Raw genomic sequence first — 22504 nt, forward strand, 5'->3', positions numbered from 1 at the left:
AAAGTCCTATTAGGCACTTATAATCAGTTCTAGAACAAAACCTAATGTAACAGGGCCTCTGCATTATTTTTTTCCTGAACTGCCCTCCCAGTACTGCAGACAACTGAACCGCTCATGCATTAGTTTCACACTCAACACTGCACTTCCTTGGTTCCTGAGCAATACACCTGCCATGACATAACTGTTGCTCCTTGCAGTATGGTTTTTATGTCAACAGCTGAGCTTACTATCTCTGGGATCAAAAGTGTTCATTCTGAGAGTTATATTGCTGATGCTTGAGATGTTTGAATTTGCTGCAGTGTAACATCTCTGGGCTCTCTTCTTTCATCTGTTGTTGAAAGTTCTGTAGCCATGGATGTATAAAGAAACCTGGATACAGTGTTGGAGATGGGATCCTGTTCATTCCTGTGAAAGTTGCTTACTAGCGCATGAGGCCAAAAAGTTCAACTGCTGCACATTAAATTACCCGGATGATCGGCACTGCCTCTGCACTGTGTGGCCCATACAGCAGGCATGCTAGATTGATTAGGTTCATTCTGTCTTCTTGTTAGAATTGTTCAATATTTTCTTATCTTCAGACAAAAAAATGTAGGAGATGTATCTTTTACCTGCTTGACAGTTTCGACTGTGACTCCAGACTTCCTTAGAGGCGTCATCCGACGTGTTGCTGACGTGTCATTTATCAGCTGGCCGGCCCAACAGACCTATCAGAATCTGTCGGGCCCGCCACACCCCCCGCCGTTGGATGGTCTCTGGAGGAGGGAATCCCAGGTGTGCGAGAGGGTGTGCGCCCCCTCGTCCCGGCTGATGGTGCCGCTCGCCCGCTTCCTGATTTTGATTGCCTGTTTTATCCAACAACTGTCAAGCAGGTAAAAGATACATCTCCTACACTTTTTGTCTGAAGATAAGAAAATATTGAACAGCAGGCATGCTACGTCTGGTTTAGTGCCTTGCTAAGTTGAATGGGGAAAAATGATTCAATGTCGTGGCTCCTCTATACTTTCCAAAAGTTATCGGACTGAATGATTTCATTTCTGGTATGAATCATTTCACGTTGGTTGTGGTGCTCAACAGAAGAGTATTCACTGATTTGCAAACGTCTCTTCTGCCATATGAGTCAAAGGTCTTCCTGGACCTCATGGCATCAAGTGACGGGTGAGATTCCACTGCATGGCGACTACCAATATGGGGGCTAGCAAGGGAGAGCAAACTGTACCCAGCATGCTGTTTAGTGGTGTAACAGTTAATAGGAGCTCTCTACACAGTGTGTACATAACACACTACGAATAAATATGTCCCGTTGACCTTAGGCGCTCACAATGGACACTTCAGTTACTTGGGCCCGCAGCAGCACACCCACCAAGTGAAGAAGTTCACACGATTGTTGAGAAACTCTAACGACATACATACATTCTCACAGACAGGCAGACAGACAAAAGAGACTCCTTCCATTTTACAGTTCGATGCAGGGCTCTACAATAGCAACATCTCTACTGGCAGGATAACGCATGATCGGCACCAACAAAGTGAGTTACAGTTTTAAATAGTTCCATCACCTCTTTCCATCTGTTTAACCATTCAAGACAAACAAATCATCACTGCTGTTCAAGTCATTTGGCCTACCCAAACATTTAATGGTCTCTTGGTTTTATTGTTAGAGGGTGAAGCGTAAGTGAAGATATTTCCAAACAACCAGAACAGACGTGAGGTAAAGTCACAATGTCAGAGTAAGCCTAGATACAAGAGAATACTTAATGAAAAGCAAGAGACATACATATTATTGATGACATCAGTTCCAATGGATGCACATTACTCTATGTGGAAGAAATGCAGCACGATAAGTATACAATAAAAAGCAACAATCGTTCATTAGCATCATCATGTTAAGACCTGTTTCACAGAAACTTACATAAATAAAGTTTGTGATGCACTTCATACCCTTCATGTCATGTCATTTATTCCATGCTGATGAAACTGAGTGACATTTCCTTTTATTGGCAAAGATTATAATTATAGATGAAGCTCTTATCACTTCACAAGTTGTGAAACTAATTTGAATGAAATTAAAGTCAAGGTCCCTTTTTCAGTCAGAGAAAGTCATGTTGGTTTGTGTGGCTAGGAAGTATTTGCTGTGCTAAAACAGTAATTAGTTCCTATTACTGAACATGTTGGCGGTCATAGATAAAAGTTTGTCCTCTGCTGTTTGCAAAATATGCTTAAATATTACCTCAGTTAATGAGAGCTTTTAGTTGCCTGTTTAGGCCAAAGCAGCCAAAAGCAGCGCTCTGGTTTTCCTTTCAAGAGACTTTGATGTAATTCAAATGAAGCCTTGATGACAGCAAGTCCCACAGTGTCTAAAATTTAAATGAGAATAGCATTAGCAGATTTTCTATGAAGTTCTGATTTTGAATGTCACTGTGTGGGATGTTTAGAAAAGGACTGCATCTAAAAGCGGTGAGCTGGCAGCAGTTCTGTAAATATATTAACAAAGAATGGCTGTATTTCCATCTCCAGACAGCTGCTCCCTGAACATGTTCTCCTCTAAAGGCCACACAGGTCGCCTCCACTGTTTAGAATTTAGTCCACCTGACAAGATCGTACAAGGGTGTTCTTCCTCAAAGGTGTGACAACTGATTCTGATAAACAACACCTGGATGCACCAGGTGAAAGTGCACGTGCAAGCCTGTGTATGTGCGTGCGTGCTTCTAAACCGTGCACACGTGTTGAGGAAGGTGTGAATGTTTTTGTGTGGGAGACAAAAGAAAGATAAACACTGTCCATGCTTCACCGGTTGTGACCCCTGCTTCAGCCAACTCCCACTCATCACTTTTGGCAGCAGAGAAACTCACATTCACTCGGATGCTGGCTTTGTTTCATTGGATTCTCACCAAACAGAAACTTAAACCCTGTGTTATCTTGAGCTTACTGTTTCACATCAACATGTGGTGAAAAAAAAGAAACAACAAACATCCTCAGACAAACACCAAAGAGTTATTTTCAAAACTGGTCTCACAATATCGTGGATGAAAACATAACTTAGACAACAAATGTTTTGGTTAATTGTTTCGCAAGTTTAACAGAGAAAGGAGAGGGGCTCCATCCTGCAGATCCACCTTATAACAAATCCACAACTTCAAAATACAGCCTGCTTTTTTAAGGATATGTGATAGTTTGGGAGATGTGCCTTTTCGCTTTTTTGCTGTCATATTCTGTGCACTGGTTTCGTTTAAACTATGTTCAATGACAGACTTTGTATCAATGGGGCATCCATGTTTGTGTTTTTGACAAGTGAAACGTTTAGAAAAGTCACAGTTTTTCTTGTGAACGTTATTTAGCAGTTGGAAACTCATAATTACAGTAACTCCAATATGGCATGAATGCAGCAAATATACAAAGCTGGAGCCAGGAGGTGCTTACTTTATCTTAGCATACAGACTGGAAATGAGAGAAATTAGCAACTCACTGGCTAGAATAAATGTTGGCATTTTATGTTCCTGCAAACCACAGATGTATAGGCTCACAGTTGTATCTTATTACACAGAAGGTATTTTGAAACTTTATGTTTTTTACATTTCAACAATGCTGTGCTCAACATTAGGTTATTTTTAAGCACAAAAACCACTTGGTTATGGTGAGAAAAAGATCATGTTTTGGCTTAAAATATCCAGTTTTGGTACAATAATCCCGGCAGGTAATGCAATTGCTTATTGTGGCACTATCCCCTTGGAAACACGGGTACTGGTCGCTTAAAAACCCTCATGTTTGGTGACTGCAACGCTGATGGAAACACAGCGATGACTGTCTAAAAGAAAAAAAGTTTGGTCTTTTGTCTGTCTGCAGCGTGGCAGGCATCTTGCCTAGGTGTCACACCATCCACCATGCACAAAAGTAACATATTTGTAGTTTGCAGAAATGTTCATCCATCCATCCATCCATCCAATTTAGTCATGCATTATCTAGGGCCTGGTTTTTGGGGGCAGCAGGCTGAGTAAGATACGCCAGACATCCCTCTCCCCATCTTACAGAGGAAAAACTCATTTCAACTGCATTTATCTGCAGTCTCATTCTTTCGGTCACTACCCAATGCTCATGACCACTGGTGAGAGCTGGGACATAGGTGGATTGGTACAGTGAGAGCTTTGCCTTCCTGCATAGCTCCCTCTTCAACACAACAATACGCCGTAACACAGTGCGGCGTCAGCAGTGATATGACAAACGTACAAACGTACAACGCTAACATTTTCTACTGACAATCTGCCTGGAAATTAATTGACTCATATGTTGTTTGTTTCATCTGTGTGCATCTGAGTTTTTTGTTTGTGTTTTTGTCGGGAAAATTAAAGGAAATAAGGGAAAGAGATGCAACAAAAGTTCACGGTTTGCTTATTTTTTAACTTTAGATAGGGCTGGGCTAACTGTGTCCCCTGGTTCCAGTCTTCATCTTAAGCTAACCTAATAACCTCCTGGCTTTAGCTCCATATGTTAACAGTCACAGTGCGAAAAGGTTTATTTTCCAAAATGTCAAACTGTCCTTTAAGAAATTGTGTAGTACTAAGTGCTTCCCAGAATGACAGGCACAGAAAGAGTTAAATATTCCTTCTCCTCTCCAGTGATAGGAACAAATGTCAGCCACATAAATGAAAGAATAACATGTCCATAGGCATCTGTTCTAGAGTAATAATTGTCCATTCAAAATGCACATTCAGCCTTCAGTCATTTCCAAAAAAGCATATTCTCATGTGTCGTAGAATACATAATATCATCAGCTGTCAATGCTGAATAGTTTATAACAAAGCTGACGACCCTGTCAGCCATGATCTTACAGGGATTAGGACTCCCGGCAGCATCTTTCAGGCAAATCTCCTCTTTCGTCAACCGATGTGAACGACTGTCTGACTGTGTTATTTGGCGGTGGTGTTTGGCAGCTCGATAGATGATGTTAGTGCCTGGCCTTGGCAGTCAAACAGGTAATATATTGTGCCAAACACTGTTAGTGTCCATCTGTATTATGAGTCTCTGTTTCCCCTCATCAGTTGGTTAATCAGTTGTATTTATTAACATAACTTAAACATGTCTGCCAAACACAGTCTGTCCTTTTGAAATCAGCCAGTTGCTCTCTGAAGACTTTCACACACTGAACCCATGGCTGGAAAATGTTCAGTATTTTATTGTCTTCTTGCAGCGATAGCTCTGGATGCAAACAATAATCCCATTCTTGCAATTTTGAATTGCCAGATTTAATTTGTTGCATTATTATTGTTGCCTTCCTCTGCAGCAACAAACTTGATCTCAGCGTTGGCAGTCCTGGAAGCCATGCTGCTATCTCTGACCTTATGCTTGAACAGAAACGGGAAGGTTTTCCTAAAGGACTTTTGGAAGGTGGCTCCCATGAAACCGTAAACTATGGGGTTGACCGAAGAGTTGGCGTAGGACATGCAGTTGGCCCATGTCTTGATCTTGTATGTGGCGTAGTTGGCCTGGTAGTTTGGATAGAAAGACTGGAAGAGGACAAAGATCTGAATGGGACCCCAGCAGATGGCGAAGAGGAGGACAATTACCACAACCATCTTGGAGACTTTGCTTCTGATACTGATAGTTCTCTCAGACAGGAGGTTGACCTAAAGAGGAAAGGATGAGAGGAGAGGTGCGATCAAACCACTGACTGTGTATAAAGATGGATAATGCATCTCCATTGTCTTCTACTGTACAAAAAGCCAAAATATCTTGGACGGCTGCTGCCATCTTGCACGGTTGACATTATTTATAGCCAGAGTCTGCGCCATCCAACCAGTCCCGACAATTGCCATTTATCTCAAGCACACCAATTAGTACGCACAGCTGTCAATCATGAATACACATCCCCTTTTATGCCATGAAATGTCTGGTTAAAACCAAAAAACAAACAACAAAGAAAGTTGTTGTGTGCTTTGATCTTTTAGTTCGGCCCATGTCTCATCCACTAACATGAAGTGGATGGGGTATACGACCTTTACTGCAGCCTGCCACAAGGGGGCGATCAAAATGTTTTGTCTTCAATTTGGGGAGCTGTCATGTCATCCATCTTTACTGTCTATGGCTCAGAAAGAAAGCAAAGTGAATTTTTACCATGCATTTGCGTAAATTTGACCACTGAACCATTTGAGCAGTCTGAGTTTATACCTCCCAACAGCCAATGTACCAACTGTACAAACATAGCGAGAGGCTAGCTAGCAACTGAGTGTGTGAACAGCAGGATGAAGTCCTACGAAAGCCCCAAGCACAAATGTTTTGCTCAAGTTAAGAACATTTTCAACTCAAACAGACATGTCTTGGCATCAGTTTGCATATTCCATAGATTGTAAAAATAATGGACGTAGCCACCGTGACGCCACCCATTGGTTTGTGGGCTGCCGTTTTGAAGCCTCGAGTTTGGCACATAGATTGTAAAACTGTTTGCACCAGAATCTATGTTTTTTTTTTTGGCCAGTCGGGGGCAGCATAAACAAGCGGTAGACACAACAGTGACATACCATCACCTTTCAAGTTGATATACCGCATTCATAAGAAAGAGACAACTTACACATCCATCAGTTACACAGAGCAACATGATCATTTATTCGGAGTGTTGGATAAAAGTAATATTGACTCCTCTTACAGCTCTGTCTTTGGTCTCCACCAACTCTCCATCTGACTCATTGGCTGCTAAATTCTCCACTATGTTAACCAGCTGGTTGCTAACTTTGTCTGCATGTCATTTGATCCTGTGCAGGTAGTGTACAGTTGGTTTTTAGATCATATACACTGAAAACAGATGCCTGCTGCAGCTGAAAACACCACGGAAGTAGTGAGGGTCAAGTTAAACATTGAAGTTACAGGCTGTAAAACAAAAGCAAAGGGCTAAAAGATGCTGAAACGCTCCACAGAGCTAAAGGAACCTGTAGAGTTGGGTTATAATTTTCTGTGGGTTTGTCACTATGAGCGACACCTTTTATATTACACAGTCATTTGATCCATTGTTATTATGTAAAGTTACTTTAAAGGAAAGTGCTTTGAAAGACATTTTCAAAGACCGCTAACATCAAAGCAAGATAACACATATTATAAAGGGACAGGTAGTGCCACCATATAAAGAAGAGAAGAGCTTTTTAACTTTAAATTATAAAAGTAGTAATGAGGGTTTGGAGTCAAAACTTTGAGCCAAGTCAAGCAGTTACATTAAGCACAAAACAAGCAAAACAAACGTTGTCCATACCTGATAGTTGTTATCTACAGGTTCCACAGTGGGCTGGCCCACCCTCTTCACCATCAGAGTGTAGCAGAATGAGATAGTGAGGACAGGCAGCAGGTAGGCAGCAATGAACTGGTAGAGGATGAAAGCCCTCTCATGTGTCTTTGAGGGAAATCTCTCCATGCAGTACTGCCTCGGGCCGTACCAATAACCCTCCTCTATACGCTGGTACATTAAAATCGGGGTGGACAGGATGAAGGAGCCTGGAGAGGACAAGGACTGCGTTAGCTGCAGTGGTTGAGATCATTCACATTATTTTCCTTTCCATAATTATTCATTAACTGTGGTTCATTAATTAAGAAATGAAGACTTAATGTTCCTAAAAGGAATGGAGGAGAGTCATTTTCATTCAACCAGCAGGACGTACCAATCCAAATGCAGATGCTGACAATCATGGCTACTCTTGGGGTGCGATGGCGGAGAGATTTCAGAGGGTAGACAGTGACGTAACAGCGGTCCCCACTCATAGCTGTCAGAGTGATACAGGTGGCTTGGACTGTCACCTGGGAAAGATAGTAAAACATATACATGGATTATATTCTTCCCTACAAAGACATGCACTGCTATTCCAACCCTGTCCCCTGGCAAATAATTTTCCATTCTACCAATTGGCGAGAGCACATAACAGCATAATGAGGAAATTCTGTTAATTAACATATCTTCCAAGTTGCAGAATGTCAGTACTGACTGTATCTGAAAAATGTCCACTGACAACATCATTTATTCATTTTTCCAATAAAGCGTGATCAAAGTATTTTATGTTCAGACGCAGCACTTGTTTAAATGAGCTCTATATGATATTAAGAGCATTAATATACCAGCAAACCACTATTTGCTATGTAAAGACATAGTGGTACAATGGCGTCCTGAGCAGAGGATGAAGTCAGGATCTCTCTGCGTGTGTTATAATCTAAGCTTCTTTGTTTGTTGTTGGGGAAGATGGTCTGGCTGCATGTGTATGTTAGTACATGTGAGTCCCCATATGTGTATCCCACTGGCTAGCTCATTGCTGCAGTACTGCAGCACATAAATGACGTTTACTGCTGATATCAGAATGGTTTTGCTAGAGTTATGGCACGGTCCCGAGACATTGACTGTCTGGTCTAAGGTTGTCATTATCACAGCTCAGGTTTCTCAGGTTAGGTTTTTTATTTCATTGTTTCGTGGTGTTTCCTGTTTTACTTTGAAACTCACATCTCCTCTCATTTCAGATCACTTCACTTCCTGCCCCTGTGTGTTTTCCCTCCCTTTTGATGACTTCACCTGCGTCTCGTTGTCCTTCCCCTCAGAGTAGGGGGAATTTGGTGTGTCAGTTTGTCTCAGTGCCAGTTTGTCTTAGCTCCTTGTGTGTCCAGCCTTTCGTTTCCCTCAGTGTTGTATTTTTTTCTTGGTTATTGGATTTAGTCTGTTGATTGCCTCTGCCTCTGCCTCATCTCTGCTGGATTTGTTTGCCTTCACTGATAGCTCTTCTGTGTACCAAACCACCTTTTGATGAGTAAAGACTGTGTATTTCAACCCAAACTGTCTCCAGAGTCGTGAATTTGAGTCCACTCTCACCCGGTTCACTGGTTGTTAGTCATTAAACTCAGTCCAAATTGTCTTAGCTCGTCTTGGCATTTGGGCAAAACCAAATATCCATCCATCCATTTTCGAACCACATTCGCGGGGGGACTGGAACCTATCCCAGCTGACATTGGGTGAGAGGCAGGGTGCACCCTGGACAGTTTGCCAGACTATCGCAGGGCTGACACACAGAGACTATTCACACCTACGGACAATTTAGAGTCACCAAGTAATCTATCCACAACCTGCATGTCTTTGGACTGTGGGAGGAAGCCGGAGTACCCAGAGAAAACCCACGCTGACACGGGGAGAACATGCAAACTCCACACAGGAGGGCTCCCGGGATCGAACCAGGAACCCTCTTGTTGTGAGGCAACAGCTCTAACCACCACACCACCGTGCTGCCCCAAAAGCAAATATCTTTAATATCATTGTAAATATATTGTTAATTGGTTAGTCTTTGCTTATGCAAATAGTAAAGTTCAATGTTGCGAACATTGTCATTGACCAATAGCAGCACTCTTTCCAGCACCAAACAGGAAGCAGCAAACCAGGTAGACAGTCAATTTGAAGGGAACTCTGGGGAGACATCAACGAGTCTCAATTCTGTTGTACTTTGGAAAAGAATAAGAAACTGGTGAAGCTGATGAGTGAACAAGAGTCTGTTTAATTCGGCATGTGTCTGATCCACCAACCGGCACTTATTTGACAAGAAATCCTTATTTTTGAAATGGTTCACCTCTCATTCCTACTGTCTCCTCCCACTGAAACAGAACAGTTAACCATGGAGGCTGGAAAAGTTACACTTTATCTTTATGAATCATATCGATGGAGAACTGACACAAATACTGTCAAGTCAAGATATAACACCTAGAGTTATGTGTTTTTGCGGACATTGTTTATATGTCATATTTCTCAAAGGGGGTTTGGCGTAATATTTTCCACCAGGAGCAGGATGGGAAACAATCTCAAGAGCAATCTAGTTGTTGTCTTGGAAACAGTGACCCTGCGGGATCCCCAGTCTTTGCAAAATCCTATAGTGTGAATAAAAATTCATTGTTTTTAGATGTGAAGGGGTGTCAGACTGTAGTCTTTTAAAAGTACGTCAAAGTCTTTTCAAAGTCCTCTAGAGCATGGCCGGCATTATAGATATTCTTCTCTCCATAGAACACCCACACATCACAGTTTCTAACACTGAAAATAACTGCAGCACTTCCTGTGGACAATCCTTTGGATTTATCCATAGAGACTTCACCAAACACTGAGTGTATATAAGTAAAGTTCATGGAGCAAAAGTTGTACAACAGATGTAAGATGTCGGACAATTTCTAGTGCCAGAAGTAATGCAATTTTTGGGTAGATACAAAAGTCCAGGCTATTAGAGGAAGTTGTTTTCTCAGCGCGCCTGTCACAAACTAATGCGATCTCCTAAAATAGCTTGGGAGGCTTAATTGCAACAGTGGTTGGCCACCACCTTTCTAATAGCGTCCTTTGCATACAGTGTTGTAGATAATCACCCCTCATTAAGAAGCAAAAGAAAAGTTCAGTCAGCGTTTTTTTGTCCTGCGTTATTTCAGACTCGCTCTCCGACTTGTCTGAGTCCTTTGCTAATGAGCTCTCGTGCTTTTAAACTGAAGAGCATGCAGGAAGAGCGAGGGAGAGGCGACACACAGAGGAACAGGAAGACGGGAAGCAGAGCGGAGGCTGCATTTGCGATAAGTATTTTTAATTAGCATATGAACAAATCATTCAATTTCATTTTTAATAGGGTTCAATGATGCTTGATTCAATTAAACCCAGACGCATTAGCAGAATGCTAATTTTAGGGCCAAATGAGGAATTCATGCTACAAAAGAAATGCTCAGGTTGGCTACTCCGAGTTTGACTCACTCACTCTCCAATATATTATAACATAAGTCTCTCAGTCATTATGTTCTGCAGTAGAACGCACTCTCAGAATGGAGAGTTTCTATTGATGTCTTCTTTTCGTATACATCTGTACATTGATTTTCAGCAGAGGAGGATTAGACAGCCCTCCACTTTCATCCTTTTCACAAAAATGATTTTTTCTTCACCTCAAATACACGGACCGCTAAGGGTAAGCGTATCCATATTGCTTTGAAATGTGTGCAGCAGGGCTAACAAATGAGAGGTCAGAAGTTCTCTCGATGCTCTTTTCCAAAGGGGATCTAATTTTGGCCCTCTTTTGTCTATGTATCTGCCTATTTCTCTTTCCACCTCTTATCTGCGACTGTGAAGCCAGCACCCATTACCCTCCAGAGGTTCGGAGCACCACATCAGTGTTTCAAAGGATATGATGAGAGAGACAGAAAGGGGTCACGATAAGTTCAATGTTGAGGCCACTAAGGACGGGGGTACCGCGATTCCTCAATTTATAAGACTCTGGTGCATTAAGGACACACCGCCTTGTTATCTTCAATGCATATTGTCTGTTCAGAGGAATGGGCTTGGACACTGCAAAGAGAATATATTTAGATCATGTCTCTATCTTCTATCACATCTTTGTTCTCATTTCTTTTAGTGAGAGGAGGAAAGATCAAATTATGTTTTACACTAGGATTTTATTGGGGTTATATTTATTTATTATCCACATGCTGTTCTTGTTAAAAAATATATATATCAACTCTAACAACTCTTATTTAATAACAGCCTGAAGTGCAGTTTTTCGTCATCAAACTTGTAAAGATAAAAGAATAATAAAGACCAAAAGAAGGAATAATACATAAAGAATAATAAAGAAAAGGAGGTCAACATAACGTATTCAAGAAGGACCTCTGCATTTCTCTCTTGATCTTTTACCATCATTGAAAATATAGTTTATCATATGTAGCTTTGAAGAAAACCCCTGATTTATTCAGGCCACCCTTTTAAATATTCCGTACTGATGTAAATATTGACGTAGGATGGCGAGGAGCTGTTTGTTTCACTCTTCCTTTAATCATCACCTATTACGGTAACATGATATCTCAAGCCAACATTGCAGATAAAGAGAAGTTTTTCTCTCAGCACAGAGCAGATGTAGGTCTAAGGGAGTAAAAAGCTGAAATCTCTGTCTTGGATCCATTTGTTGAAGATGGAGAGTTCTTCAAGGGGATGAGAAAAAGAAACCAAAATGAAAGCAGAGATGTAGCTCCTCACTTCCAAAAAGATATAGAATACAAGTTTCCATCCTACTTTGTGCACATAAGAAATAAATATAATACAGGAATGAATGAAAGCTAGCATATGTCCTGTTGTCCAACTTTACCGCAGTACAAAACAGCTTAATGTTGCTTTTCTCACCCATTAAATCACAGACAGAAGGCCGACTTTCTTTTTTCCCTTGTCAGCGCATTCTTGTCTTTCAAGTAACACCTGTTTTGATAAATTTCTTGCACCTAACGAGGGAATAAAGCCCATTTTGTCTCGTCTAGAGGCTGCTGAATTCATTGCATCTAAAAGTAAAGTCAGTTGGGAGGATGGTGCCAGAGGACGGACCAACAGGTTTTTAAAAACATGCCCATGCTGCTCTGTGCAGGCATGCAAGTTTAATATTATCCCTATTAAGTGGTATTACTATTACAAGTTTCCACTGTTAAACATGTGGTTAAGAGTGCAAAATTATCTGTACAGTACTTCACCAGTGCAGCAAAACTTGCGCTGTACTTGTGACTGCGAAGGATTTTGTACTAATTCTATTTTCATAGCCTAATATGAACGTCTAATATGACGTTCTCCAGCTGTGGCGAGTCAATGCAGCTTTAAATTCTGTTATATTCTGTTATTCTATGGCCTTTGTTTTTGAGTTTTCTGTTTGTGTTCCTTGTTTTGTGTTATTAATTCATGTTTAATCTGCTTCCTGTTTTATTTTGTAGATTCTCTCCTCATGTGTCATGTCTGGTTTTACTTCCTGTCTTTGTCTGTTTCCTGTCACACCTGTCTTCTTTCAGTCTCATTAGTCCTTCCCTGTTCCCAGAGTCTTCCCTTCACATCTGTCCTGTGTTAGTCTTCTTTGCTCCACCCCAATGTTCCCCTCCACACCCTTGTTCTTAGCCAATCCCCATTTCCCTCATTTTGCCCATATCCACCTACTCCAACTGTGTCTCGTTCTTGTGATTAGTTTTCTTTGTATATATATCTGTGTGTTTCCCTTTGTTCTTTGTCAGTTTGTCCTGCATTCATCCCGCTCTCATCTCCGTGTTCTTGGTGTCGTTCCTGGTGTCGTTCCGTGCTCCATTTCCTGCCTAGTATCTTGTGTTTGGATTATTTTTTAACCAAGTTCAATGTATTTTCGCGGTGGGTTTTCTGTTTAGTTTTGGTTCTGCTTTCATTTGGACTTTTAGTTACTTGCCTGTTCCAGATGTTTTTTAGCCGCTGCAATAAAGCTCGCTTTTTGTTAAAACTTCAACCTGCTCATTAGTCTGCATCTGGGTCCTCCCTGAACTGATTTGTTACAAATATGACTTCACCTTGTGCCAATCACGTATGCACACTGAGTCCAAAACTTTCGTGTGTCATTACAGTACTCGTAAAGTTTCCATCAGAAGCCTTTAGAGAGATGTTTGACCAAGAATCAGTGAAGAATATGTGGTGGTGGGACAGAGGAAGGGGGGGCACAGAATGATTTCATGACTCAGGCAGCTCACTTTCAACAGGTCGGATAGTAATATACAGCTCCTGCATGCAGCTGCGGTGCCAAATGAAAGACAGGGAGAGAGTTGTGACAGCCAAACAGGTAACTCCAGTGGAGAGAGGCAGAGGAGGCAAGTCTTGCAAATTTTCACAATAAATTTAAAAAATAAAACACTGGAATCAGTGTGCAAGGTTTCTGTGTGTGACTGTTATTTTCAGATGATGGATTAAAACAGCACATAAGGAAAAAACTGAATAAGTGTGCAAAGGCCTTTCGATAAGACGCTTGATACCTGTCACTGTCCAAAATTAACAAACCCTGCCTAGAAGCACCTTTAAGTCTCCCTAATTACCACGTTACATCTCGCTTGTGTGATTGGTTTCAGCTTTTTAAGTTACTGCTGAGACTTCAGTGTGGATCAACCTTTCAAGCCCTCAGCTGTTCCCTGCTGTGGTACAATCAATTGTACTATATGAAGTAGTAACAGTAGTGGGGCGATCTGTCATGTAGTGTTGCTTAAACAAAGATTGATGATGGGTGTAAACGAGAAAGCACAGTTTACTCCACCTGCCCTTTGGTTCTCTTCATCGAACTGCAGACATTTTGAGACATTACTCAGATTAACCATCTATATTTCTTTGAAAAATGTCTGCGACTGAGGCAAAAAGACCAGTGAGTCTCATAATCATCCATAAAAGCCTTATTAACCTTCTCCCATGCACATGTAATAATAAATGATGGAATGCCCTCCTTCATAGAAACTTATTAAAATGTTTTAGAATGCAAGGTTGAATGATAAAAGGCAGAGAAATGGTTTGATGAAACGGACAGAAAATCACGCAAAGCAATTTGTTTTCCAAAATAAGGCCCGGGTTCAATCGTCATCCTCAGGAGTCATTGGTTTACCAAGGACAAGCTCACATGGCACTAGATTCCATGTTCAGATGAATAAACTAAATCACATTTCTGTGTTTTCTATTAAAAAATGCTTTTAGCCATTCTGCCCGCGAGCCTCTAGACTGACACTTTATTCTTTCATGCTCAAATTAGTCATGACCATCCCGTCGTTCTGCATTCAAAAGGAAAAAAAAAATCCTCTTTTTAAATCTGACAGATCGTCTCTTCCTCCCTTCTAGCTCCATAATGAATGAGATACACTCTTAACCCAACCTCCAAACCAAACAGAAATTTAATTGAATTCACCACATATTTCAGTCAAGCTCAATTTTCTTTCGAGGACAGTGATGGTTTACATTATGCATCTTTTGACAAGCTGCTTATTATATTAACTAAACAGGAGCTGTAGCTCTTCTGTAAGATCCTCACTGACAGTAGCGCCTTGTCAAGCTACTTGGGTCTGGGTGGTAATTGAGCATATTTTTAGTAGTCTATAGTTATTAGTGCATGGATAATGACAATGTAGCAGAGAAACATGCATTTTTAATGTCTGAGCTTCATGCCCACTCATCAGCACATGTGTAATTAAGCATATTTTAATTGGCTATCCTCTTTGAATAAGCTGCATGGAGTTAACGGTTTGCCGCCTTTCCTTGTTTGCTCCTTAATGATGGATTTGTGCAAGATGCACTAATCTCCTGACATCACCAGACCATATCACAAATGCGAGTTAGTCTAGAATGTCTCAGTTAACTTTTGATTTCTAAGGAGCGCTCTCAGATGCTGTGGATCAAAATGCCTCAGGACACAACTGGGTAGACCATGGCAGATGGTGATATTAGCCAGTCCGCAATGCCAGGGATCAGCACACGGAAAAGGCTTATGACATACCTTGGGAAGACTTGTGAGGGGTACCAGGGTCACTGCAACAAGCCATCCAGTCCCTGTATGACCACAGTGAGAGCTGCGTCCGCATACTCTGTGTAAAGTCAAACATGTTCTTGTGGGTGTTGCCCCTTGTCACCGATCCTGTTTGTGATATTCATGGACAAGATCTCGGGGCGCAGCCAGGGGGAGGAAGGGGTCCAGTTTGGGGACCTCAGAATTGCATCTCTGCTTTTTGCAGATGATGTGGTCCTGTTCGCTTCATCACACCATGACCTCCAGTATGCACTGGGTCTGGCCTGCTGCCCCAACAACCAGGCGAGATTACAAGTTAAAATTCCAATGCTGATTAGAGATGTCAACGATTAAATAGTAGAGAATGGCAGAGAATATTTTTGATCGTAACTTGCATGTAGGTCTATAGGTTAATTTTTGTACTCTTCAGTCTACTACACTGCTCACCACATGGGTCTGGTGGAGCTAACGTAAGCAAGTGGCGCCGCTTTATTCAGCGATTTCTGCTTGTACTGCTGTCCATACCCAACAGGGAGTTAGCACATAAATAAGATGGCTCTGATCATGTGTAGAGAGTTCATTGCTCCCTTCTGGTCTGATGGTGGCACACATCTAAATATTTCTCTAAATTGTATGTTATTGCAACCTGTAGATTTTGTTTTCAGTGAGCAGTTGTTTTGTGCTTCTCCTCGTGTCCTTTTTCTTCCATTGGGGTTTGGTTGTTGCTCAGACATCTTTTTGAGTTACTGTCATCATCTAGCAACTGTGTAGATGAAACTCTTTTGAAAAACCAGCAATCAAGGCAACAATGGCTTTTTGTAGACTGAAGCTTTTTTGAGACCTTTACTGTAGTTTCAAAAGGACAAGCTGTGACCTCCTTGACTGGATGAACAGGATGGGTTTTTCTATGACACACAGTCCAGTTATGAAATCAGTGAACATTTGGCTGCTATTGGTAAATGGCATCTGATTGTACCAAAGTTCTAAATGTCATTGCTGTGAGTAAATTTATCAGATTATAATAATCATCAGGGTTTGTCCAAATTTAAGAGCATATCCAATAAATAACTGTTTTTCAGTCCCTTTTGTAGAAAGCACAGAAAATAATACTTCTTTGTGTGTGAAAGCACATTCTGAGTCAAGGAAAATATAATTATAAATGTGATAGGATTGAAAAAACGCAAGACATGTGTTTACCTGCTGTAGGAACGCAACAAATTTGCACATGAAGTTGCCAAAGATCCATCCAGGGAGAGGATAGAGGGTGGCAGTGAAGGGGACGCAGCACACCAAGAAGATGATGTCAGTGGCTGCCAGGTTTGCTGCACAAAGACAAAACAACATACAGGTTGTCTGGTGTTTCACAGATATTGTGACTGAGGTTGTGTCAGCAAAATATTACGTAGATTATTCAAAGATTCAAGAGAAGCAGCAAAGCACCATTTAACAACTACGAGTGGATATGCTTTTAATTATCTGACAGTGACATCTGGTAGTGCATTGTTATGTGTGCAGGCTTAATGACACCACATTAGAGCTAAAACAACTCAAGTAATTTTTCAACAAATATGCAAAATATCCCTTGTTTTGTCTCAAATACATATATTTGCTGGCTTTCTTGGCAACAATTCCTCTGACAGTGTTTCCCACAGAATTAGCTTCTGTGGCCATAGCTGACACGAGGAGGGTGACCCAGATCAGCAAACTTTCTGTTGCTGCATTAACGTTATTGGAACACAGCCGATTTAATCTAAAGAAGGCTAAAAAAACAAGACTGATTTTCAATGGGTGCTTCTGTAAATTCAGTCAGATGCTGTACATTAAAATGATTACATTGTTGCTCTAAGATATAGAGCATCCTATGTGTATATGAATTAAGGAATGATTAAGTTTCACTTTCACTGTGCTTGTTACTCTGCTGCTCTGTCTGTGCCCAGACAGCGCTTTATCACTCTGAGAGTGTGGTGCTCTGAATAACTACATTGTAATATAACGTTATATTCCAACAGCACTCTGAATTAATGGGAAACTCTTTCCAACTTAAATGACAAAATACACAGTTTGTCCATGCTCCATGTTTTCTGATCTGATGCCACTATCGGCAGGACAATATAATTTGTCTGCGCCTTCCAAAACTGTCTGTTTTATGATGTCACAATGGTTACATCAGAAAACATGGTTTGTTTACACCAAGAGAAACATTGTTGGAAACATTGTTGCTTGGGTTAAAATCAGGCCCCCAGGAAGTACGCCAGGCTTGGAAGCCAATTTTCGAAGTGGCCAAACAGTGGAATTACAACTGACACATGATGTCATTGGGCCCAAACAGACTTTTTCCCCATCAGTAGAGCATCACAACCCCCATGAAATGATTCATTTCACCATCAGAATTTAAAAGACACAATGCGCTCACTTAAGATTAAACCCTTAAGACTGTCCTGAACTTTCTGATCCATTCTTTCAGATAGCATTTAGAAAGTCTAGAAGAGCTGTAAGATTATATCATTTTATCCCCATTCAAGTTAGAGGAGCGCTAAATCGGAAGTAGCTGGCTCAGCCTTTGGAAGTCACTAGTGTGCTTGCACTTTTGGCCCAATGATGCGGAAGCAGTGCTGATCATTTTGGTTATTTCATACCACAGAAATAGAGCTTTTTTTGCTTTATTTGCCACATAGTAAATTTCATAGGAATGAATGGGGTCCCACCTCCAATGCTGTATGCAGGTCTCTTTATACATCCATGGTTATAATGTCAATTATGTTAAGGTTCGGGCATCTTTGTTGCCATGGTTACAATAGTAAATATGGTTAAGGTTTAGAAAGTATTGTGGTCATGCTTTAAGAACATATATATATATATATATATATATATATACATATATATATGTATATGTATACATATAAAACAATGTTGACTGTTGGATGCAAACAGGAAAAGAACAGTGGTCTCCTCCCGTGTTACAGTCTGATCAACCTAGTCTCACTCTGAAGTTTTCGAAATCCGTCGCAGTTATAGTTTTAAGGTAATGCAGCCTGCCAAGAACGAAAGTTAACAACAAGCACTGACTTACACCTGGGAGAGCGGTGTTTGCGTCCCAAAGATTATAAAGCCAACCCTGTTCTTTTTTCCTAAACCTAACCATGCGTTAGTTGTTGAAGAAGAAAAAAACGTCAATTAGCATTGTACTGACTTTGTGCGTTTATTTTGTAAATGGTAAATTTCATGCTTGTAACAGGCAAAACTTGACACGGCCTCTCAGAACGTCACAACCAACGCACCCAGGGTATCTTTCATGTTGTATCTGGACATGGAAAGTCCATGACCAAACGTTGATATGCAACGAGGTCAGAGTGAGCATGTGTTGGCCTGATGTATTGTTGACTCATCCATCAAACCCAAACTCCTCCTGACAGAAACTTTACTGCCGTATAACAACAACATTTGACATCCTCCTTTGCTCCCTGCTCAGTGCAACCCTGAGCAATTCCCATGCAGTGAATCCTCCCTTCTTGAAGGTAATATGTTTTGATGATTGAACTGTTGTCTCTGTCTCCACCAAAGGATTGTCTCACAAGGCAAATCATTTGAAGTACTTCAGATTCAGCATGTATTTACTTGATGATGCGCTGTAGTTGCTTTTAGAAAAACTGTTGATGGACTGACAACAGGCCGTGCAGTACACCTACACACACAGGCTCTTACAAAAACAAAATGCTTGATTTAAATCCACATTGCCCGCCCAATATCTTCATATGAATACACACAAAAACACAAATTCATCTTCAGAGAGGACGCACAGCAGAGGTTGTGGTTCTAATATTATCAGTATGATCTTGCTTTCCCTGTTTTTGTATTTAATCTGTCACTGTGACAAATATGCCACACTGTTTCCTATTTCTTTACCAGCTGATCTAATCCTGTTATAGTAGCTGGAACGTTATGTTTAGAGGGTGGGCAGCTGGTGCAGGCGCTAATCTAATGTTGCTGAATATTAAACTGATTCAATGCTCTGGCCTGAGAGTATTATTCAAGATTACATTCATGTCACATATACATTGCAATATGTAAACACAGACACACCTTCAGTAAATTAGAGTTGTAGAATCAGACAAGCTTATTCACATACATGTATCTATGCCATGCATTTTTTAACATGTTTCTTATTTTAATTCTTATCTCCTGTGGACGTAACTTCAGTTAATCAATCACCTTTGCATTTCTTCCTAAGTGACATGTCAACGCTCGATCAGACGTGTTGGAATTGACTTCAACAGGAAAAATCAATCACCCTGGTTTCAAGTCAGTGTGCACTGAAAACCAGAGGGGACGTGAGGCAGGTCTATGATTGATGGGCTCCTTTGATTTCTCTTGTTTGACTTGATACAGCTGAGATTAATGGAATTCCCAGACGACATCTATACACGCATTTCTCCATCCACTTGCTTTTATCTGCATTATTAATTTGTGTATAAAATAATCTTGTGAAAAAGTTGTTACAATTGGCTGAGGTATATTGGTGTATTAACAAACGCAAAGTGCAATGGAAACTGGCGAATAAATTACGACGTTCATGACGCATGTGACTTAAACGTCCGCTTAAGCCTCTGCTCAAATGAAGAGACACATAAAGATCAGATCTGTGTGGATTGAATAAATACGTACATTAATAAATTATCTCCATCACATTTCCTACATTGTTTACTATCGTTTGAGGTTTGACTTGAGCTCATTTAATTATGTCAACATGTTGCGTCAACTTCTCTGCAAAAGTTTACTGGCACCTGACAAGGGAATTAGTGTTTATCTGGATGTGTTCAGGTCTTACTATTCACATAACAGTAGTGAATGAGCAGTGATAGTTTGGTGACCTGTCCATGTCAGCTGGGATAGACTCCAGCCCCCCTCAACTCCCAACAGGAGAAGCGGTTACAGAAAACGAATGAATGAGTAGTGAATGGAAGCGTACAATAATTCATCTTTCCTTTTGCCATTTTTTTTTTAAACTTGGTTATAACTGGTGCTACATTTGCATGAAAACCAGACTTTCAATTCCTTTTCATGATGCAAAAAAATTGAGATACTTGCAGTGCATTTCATATTCATGAGTTTGTTTACATGGACATCAGTTACCTGATTATGACCAGGTTTCTGTAGTGTCCCGTCAGTATCTCTAAGCAACCCAGATAAGGCCTTATCTTGTTTATGAGCAACCCGTATTTATTAGCTATTTGTATTCCAAAAGAAAACTGGATGCTGTTACATGTATACAGCTGTTGGCGACTGGTGCAGAGAGAAATTAGCAGTAAGTTGTCAAGTAGTAGCAAATAAACACGTCTGTGTTGAATATTTCCTGTCGCTCTCATCTCCCATTGCCGGTTTGTTTTTGTAAACACCACAGATGTCTGGGCAAATTGACTGCAGTAATCAGTAACTGGGTTACAGTGTTGGGAGGATTACTTTTGAAATGTCGTAGGTTACAGATTACTGGTTACTCTGATGCAAACAGATGCAAAGCAACAGAATGATTGTTATATTCCACATATAAAACTGTTAAAGAAAAGTATGTATTTGGATGTAACCCCTTTGTAATCACCATCTTTTTTCTCAGTAAGTTCAACAGATATATTACACGTAACTAGTTACTCCCCAACATTGTTCATGTCCATGTAAACACACTCCATGATGTACTTTGTTGTTGGACCTTTAACATATTTTATTATTGATTACTTTGACGACATGAACCCCATACACAGCCAAACCTCTGCAAAGGAGCGCAAACAAGTGAGACACATTTTAAGCCCGGAGCTCTTGAGTTATTAAAAACTGCTTACTCGCACAGATTGATTTTCCCAACACAACGCCAGCAGATAATTATTCCACGTGTTGAAAATTTCTCCTGAGGAATCCAGTCACAGGAACATGTAATTCATTATGGTCATTTTTAAACATAGCTGTGTACTAATTGGGCAAACATAAAGGGAGCAAAATTACATTCAGCCTCTTTGTGAACCCTGGAAGCTCTTTTGAACCCACTGTTGGCATGCACAGAAGCGTTGCTGCATAGATGAAAGAGACAGACATCAAAAAGCTAAAGCATATATTTGAAGTTGTCACTGGGGATTCATAGTAGAGTCAATATCCTCACTTACTGATCCCAAATATGTCCTGTTTGTGTTTCTATTTTTTTTTGTTTTTGCTCTTACTCACCTATGTAAAAGTTGGTTGCCGTCCTCATCTGCCTGTGCTTGGAAATCACATAAATAACCAGAGAGTTGCCCACCAGTCCGACTAACATGATAAGGGAAAAGAAGAGAGGGACCAGCCAGGCATCTGTGAGGAAAGGGTGCTGATCCCCTTCCTCTTCATCATCGTCATCCCCTTGTCTTCCTAGAGAGAAGTTTGCCCTGGAGCCGTTGATCCACACCTGCTCGGTGGAGTTCCAGAGTTCCTCGGAGGAGTACATCGTGACAGGACGGGCGGTTTGAGCGTGAGGGAGATGGGGGGAAAAAAGTGAAGTCGAGAAGAGATGGCAATTAGGAGAGACGGTGAGCAGTATGTGTCAGCTGCTGAGTCCTGGGTGCCCTCAGGCTCAAGAAAGGAGTGAAAAATGGATAGTCAGAGACGGAGAAAGAGGAGAGGAAAATAAGGGGGGGGGGGGGGGGGGGGGGTAAATCAGGTAAGGGAGATGCACAGGAGAAAGGTAGAGGAAAGTGCAAGGTGCAAAAAGCTGACAATGGAGACTAGACTATGAGGTGAGTGTATCCAATGAAAAAGAAAGCAGCGAGGCATCAAAAGGAAAAGTTTGGCATCATGAATGAAAAAGTGATGGTAAGGAGGAGACAGAATGAAATATCGGGAAGACAAGTTCGGAAAAAGAACCGTCAAGTTGTGGAGAGAGGTTCATTTCGTCGCAGCCCAAAGCGGGAACATAATCAGGGAGGACACAAAAGAACAGAAAGTGAATGAGAGATGATGGAAGTGCTTTTTTTCTTCAATTGCGGCTGAATAAATCTGCCCCCCTGCTGCTGCCACATCACCCCTCAGAGCTTGAAAGCATGCTGTGCTGCTCACTTGCAAGATATGGAAGCCGCCAGAGAGCCCTGGGGATTAGTTCATAAGGAGCAGAGCGTATGCTGAGAGGCAGACGGATGTCTTCTATGAGCTTGGTCATGAATACCTCAAGGGAAACAATCCACTGTACTCGCAGGTTCCTTCAGTTCGTTTTCACCTCTGTTTACCAGCAC

At 41.1% G+C, this 22504-nt stretch overlaps 1 protein-coding gene across 1 annotated transcript; it reads right to left on the reverse strand.

Moving 5' to 3' along the window:
- Positions 1-5237: 5237 nt before the first annotated feature.
- On the reverse strand, positions 5238-21723 carry kiss1ra (KISS1 receptor a). Its single transcript, XM_050074742.1, has 5 exons — positions 21468-21723; positions 16458-16582; positions 7635-7770; positions 7232-7470; positions 5238-5618 (listed from the first exon to the last, which is right to left on the reverse strand). Exons 1-5 carry the CDS (start codon positions 21721-21723, stop codon positions 5238-5240), a joined length of 1137 nt encoding a protein of 378 aa, XP_049930699.1.
- Positions 21724-22504: the final 781 nt, after the last annotated feature.

This window comes from Epinephelus moara, chromosome 21 (genome assembly GCF_006386435.1).
Source record: "Epinephelus moara isolate mb chromosome 21, YSFRI_EMoa_1.0, whole genome shotgun sequence".
In the NCBI taxonomy this organism is placed as follows: Eukaryota; Metazoa; Chordata; class Actinopteri; order Perciformes; family Serranidae; genus Epinephelus; species Epinephelus moara.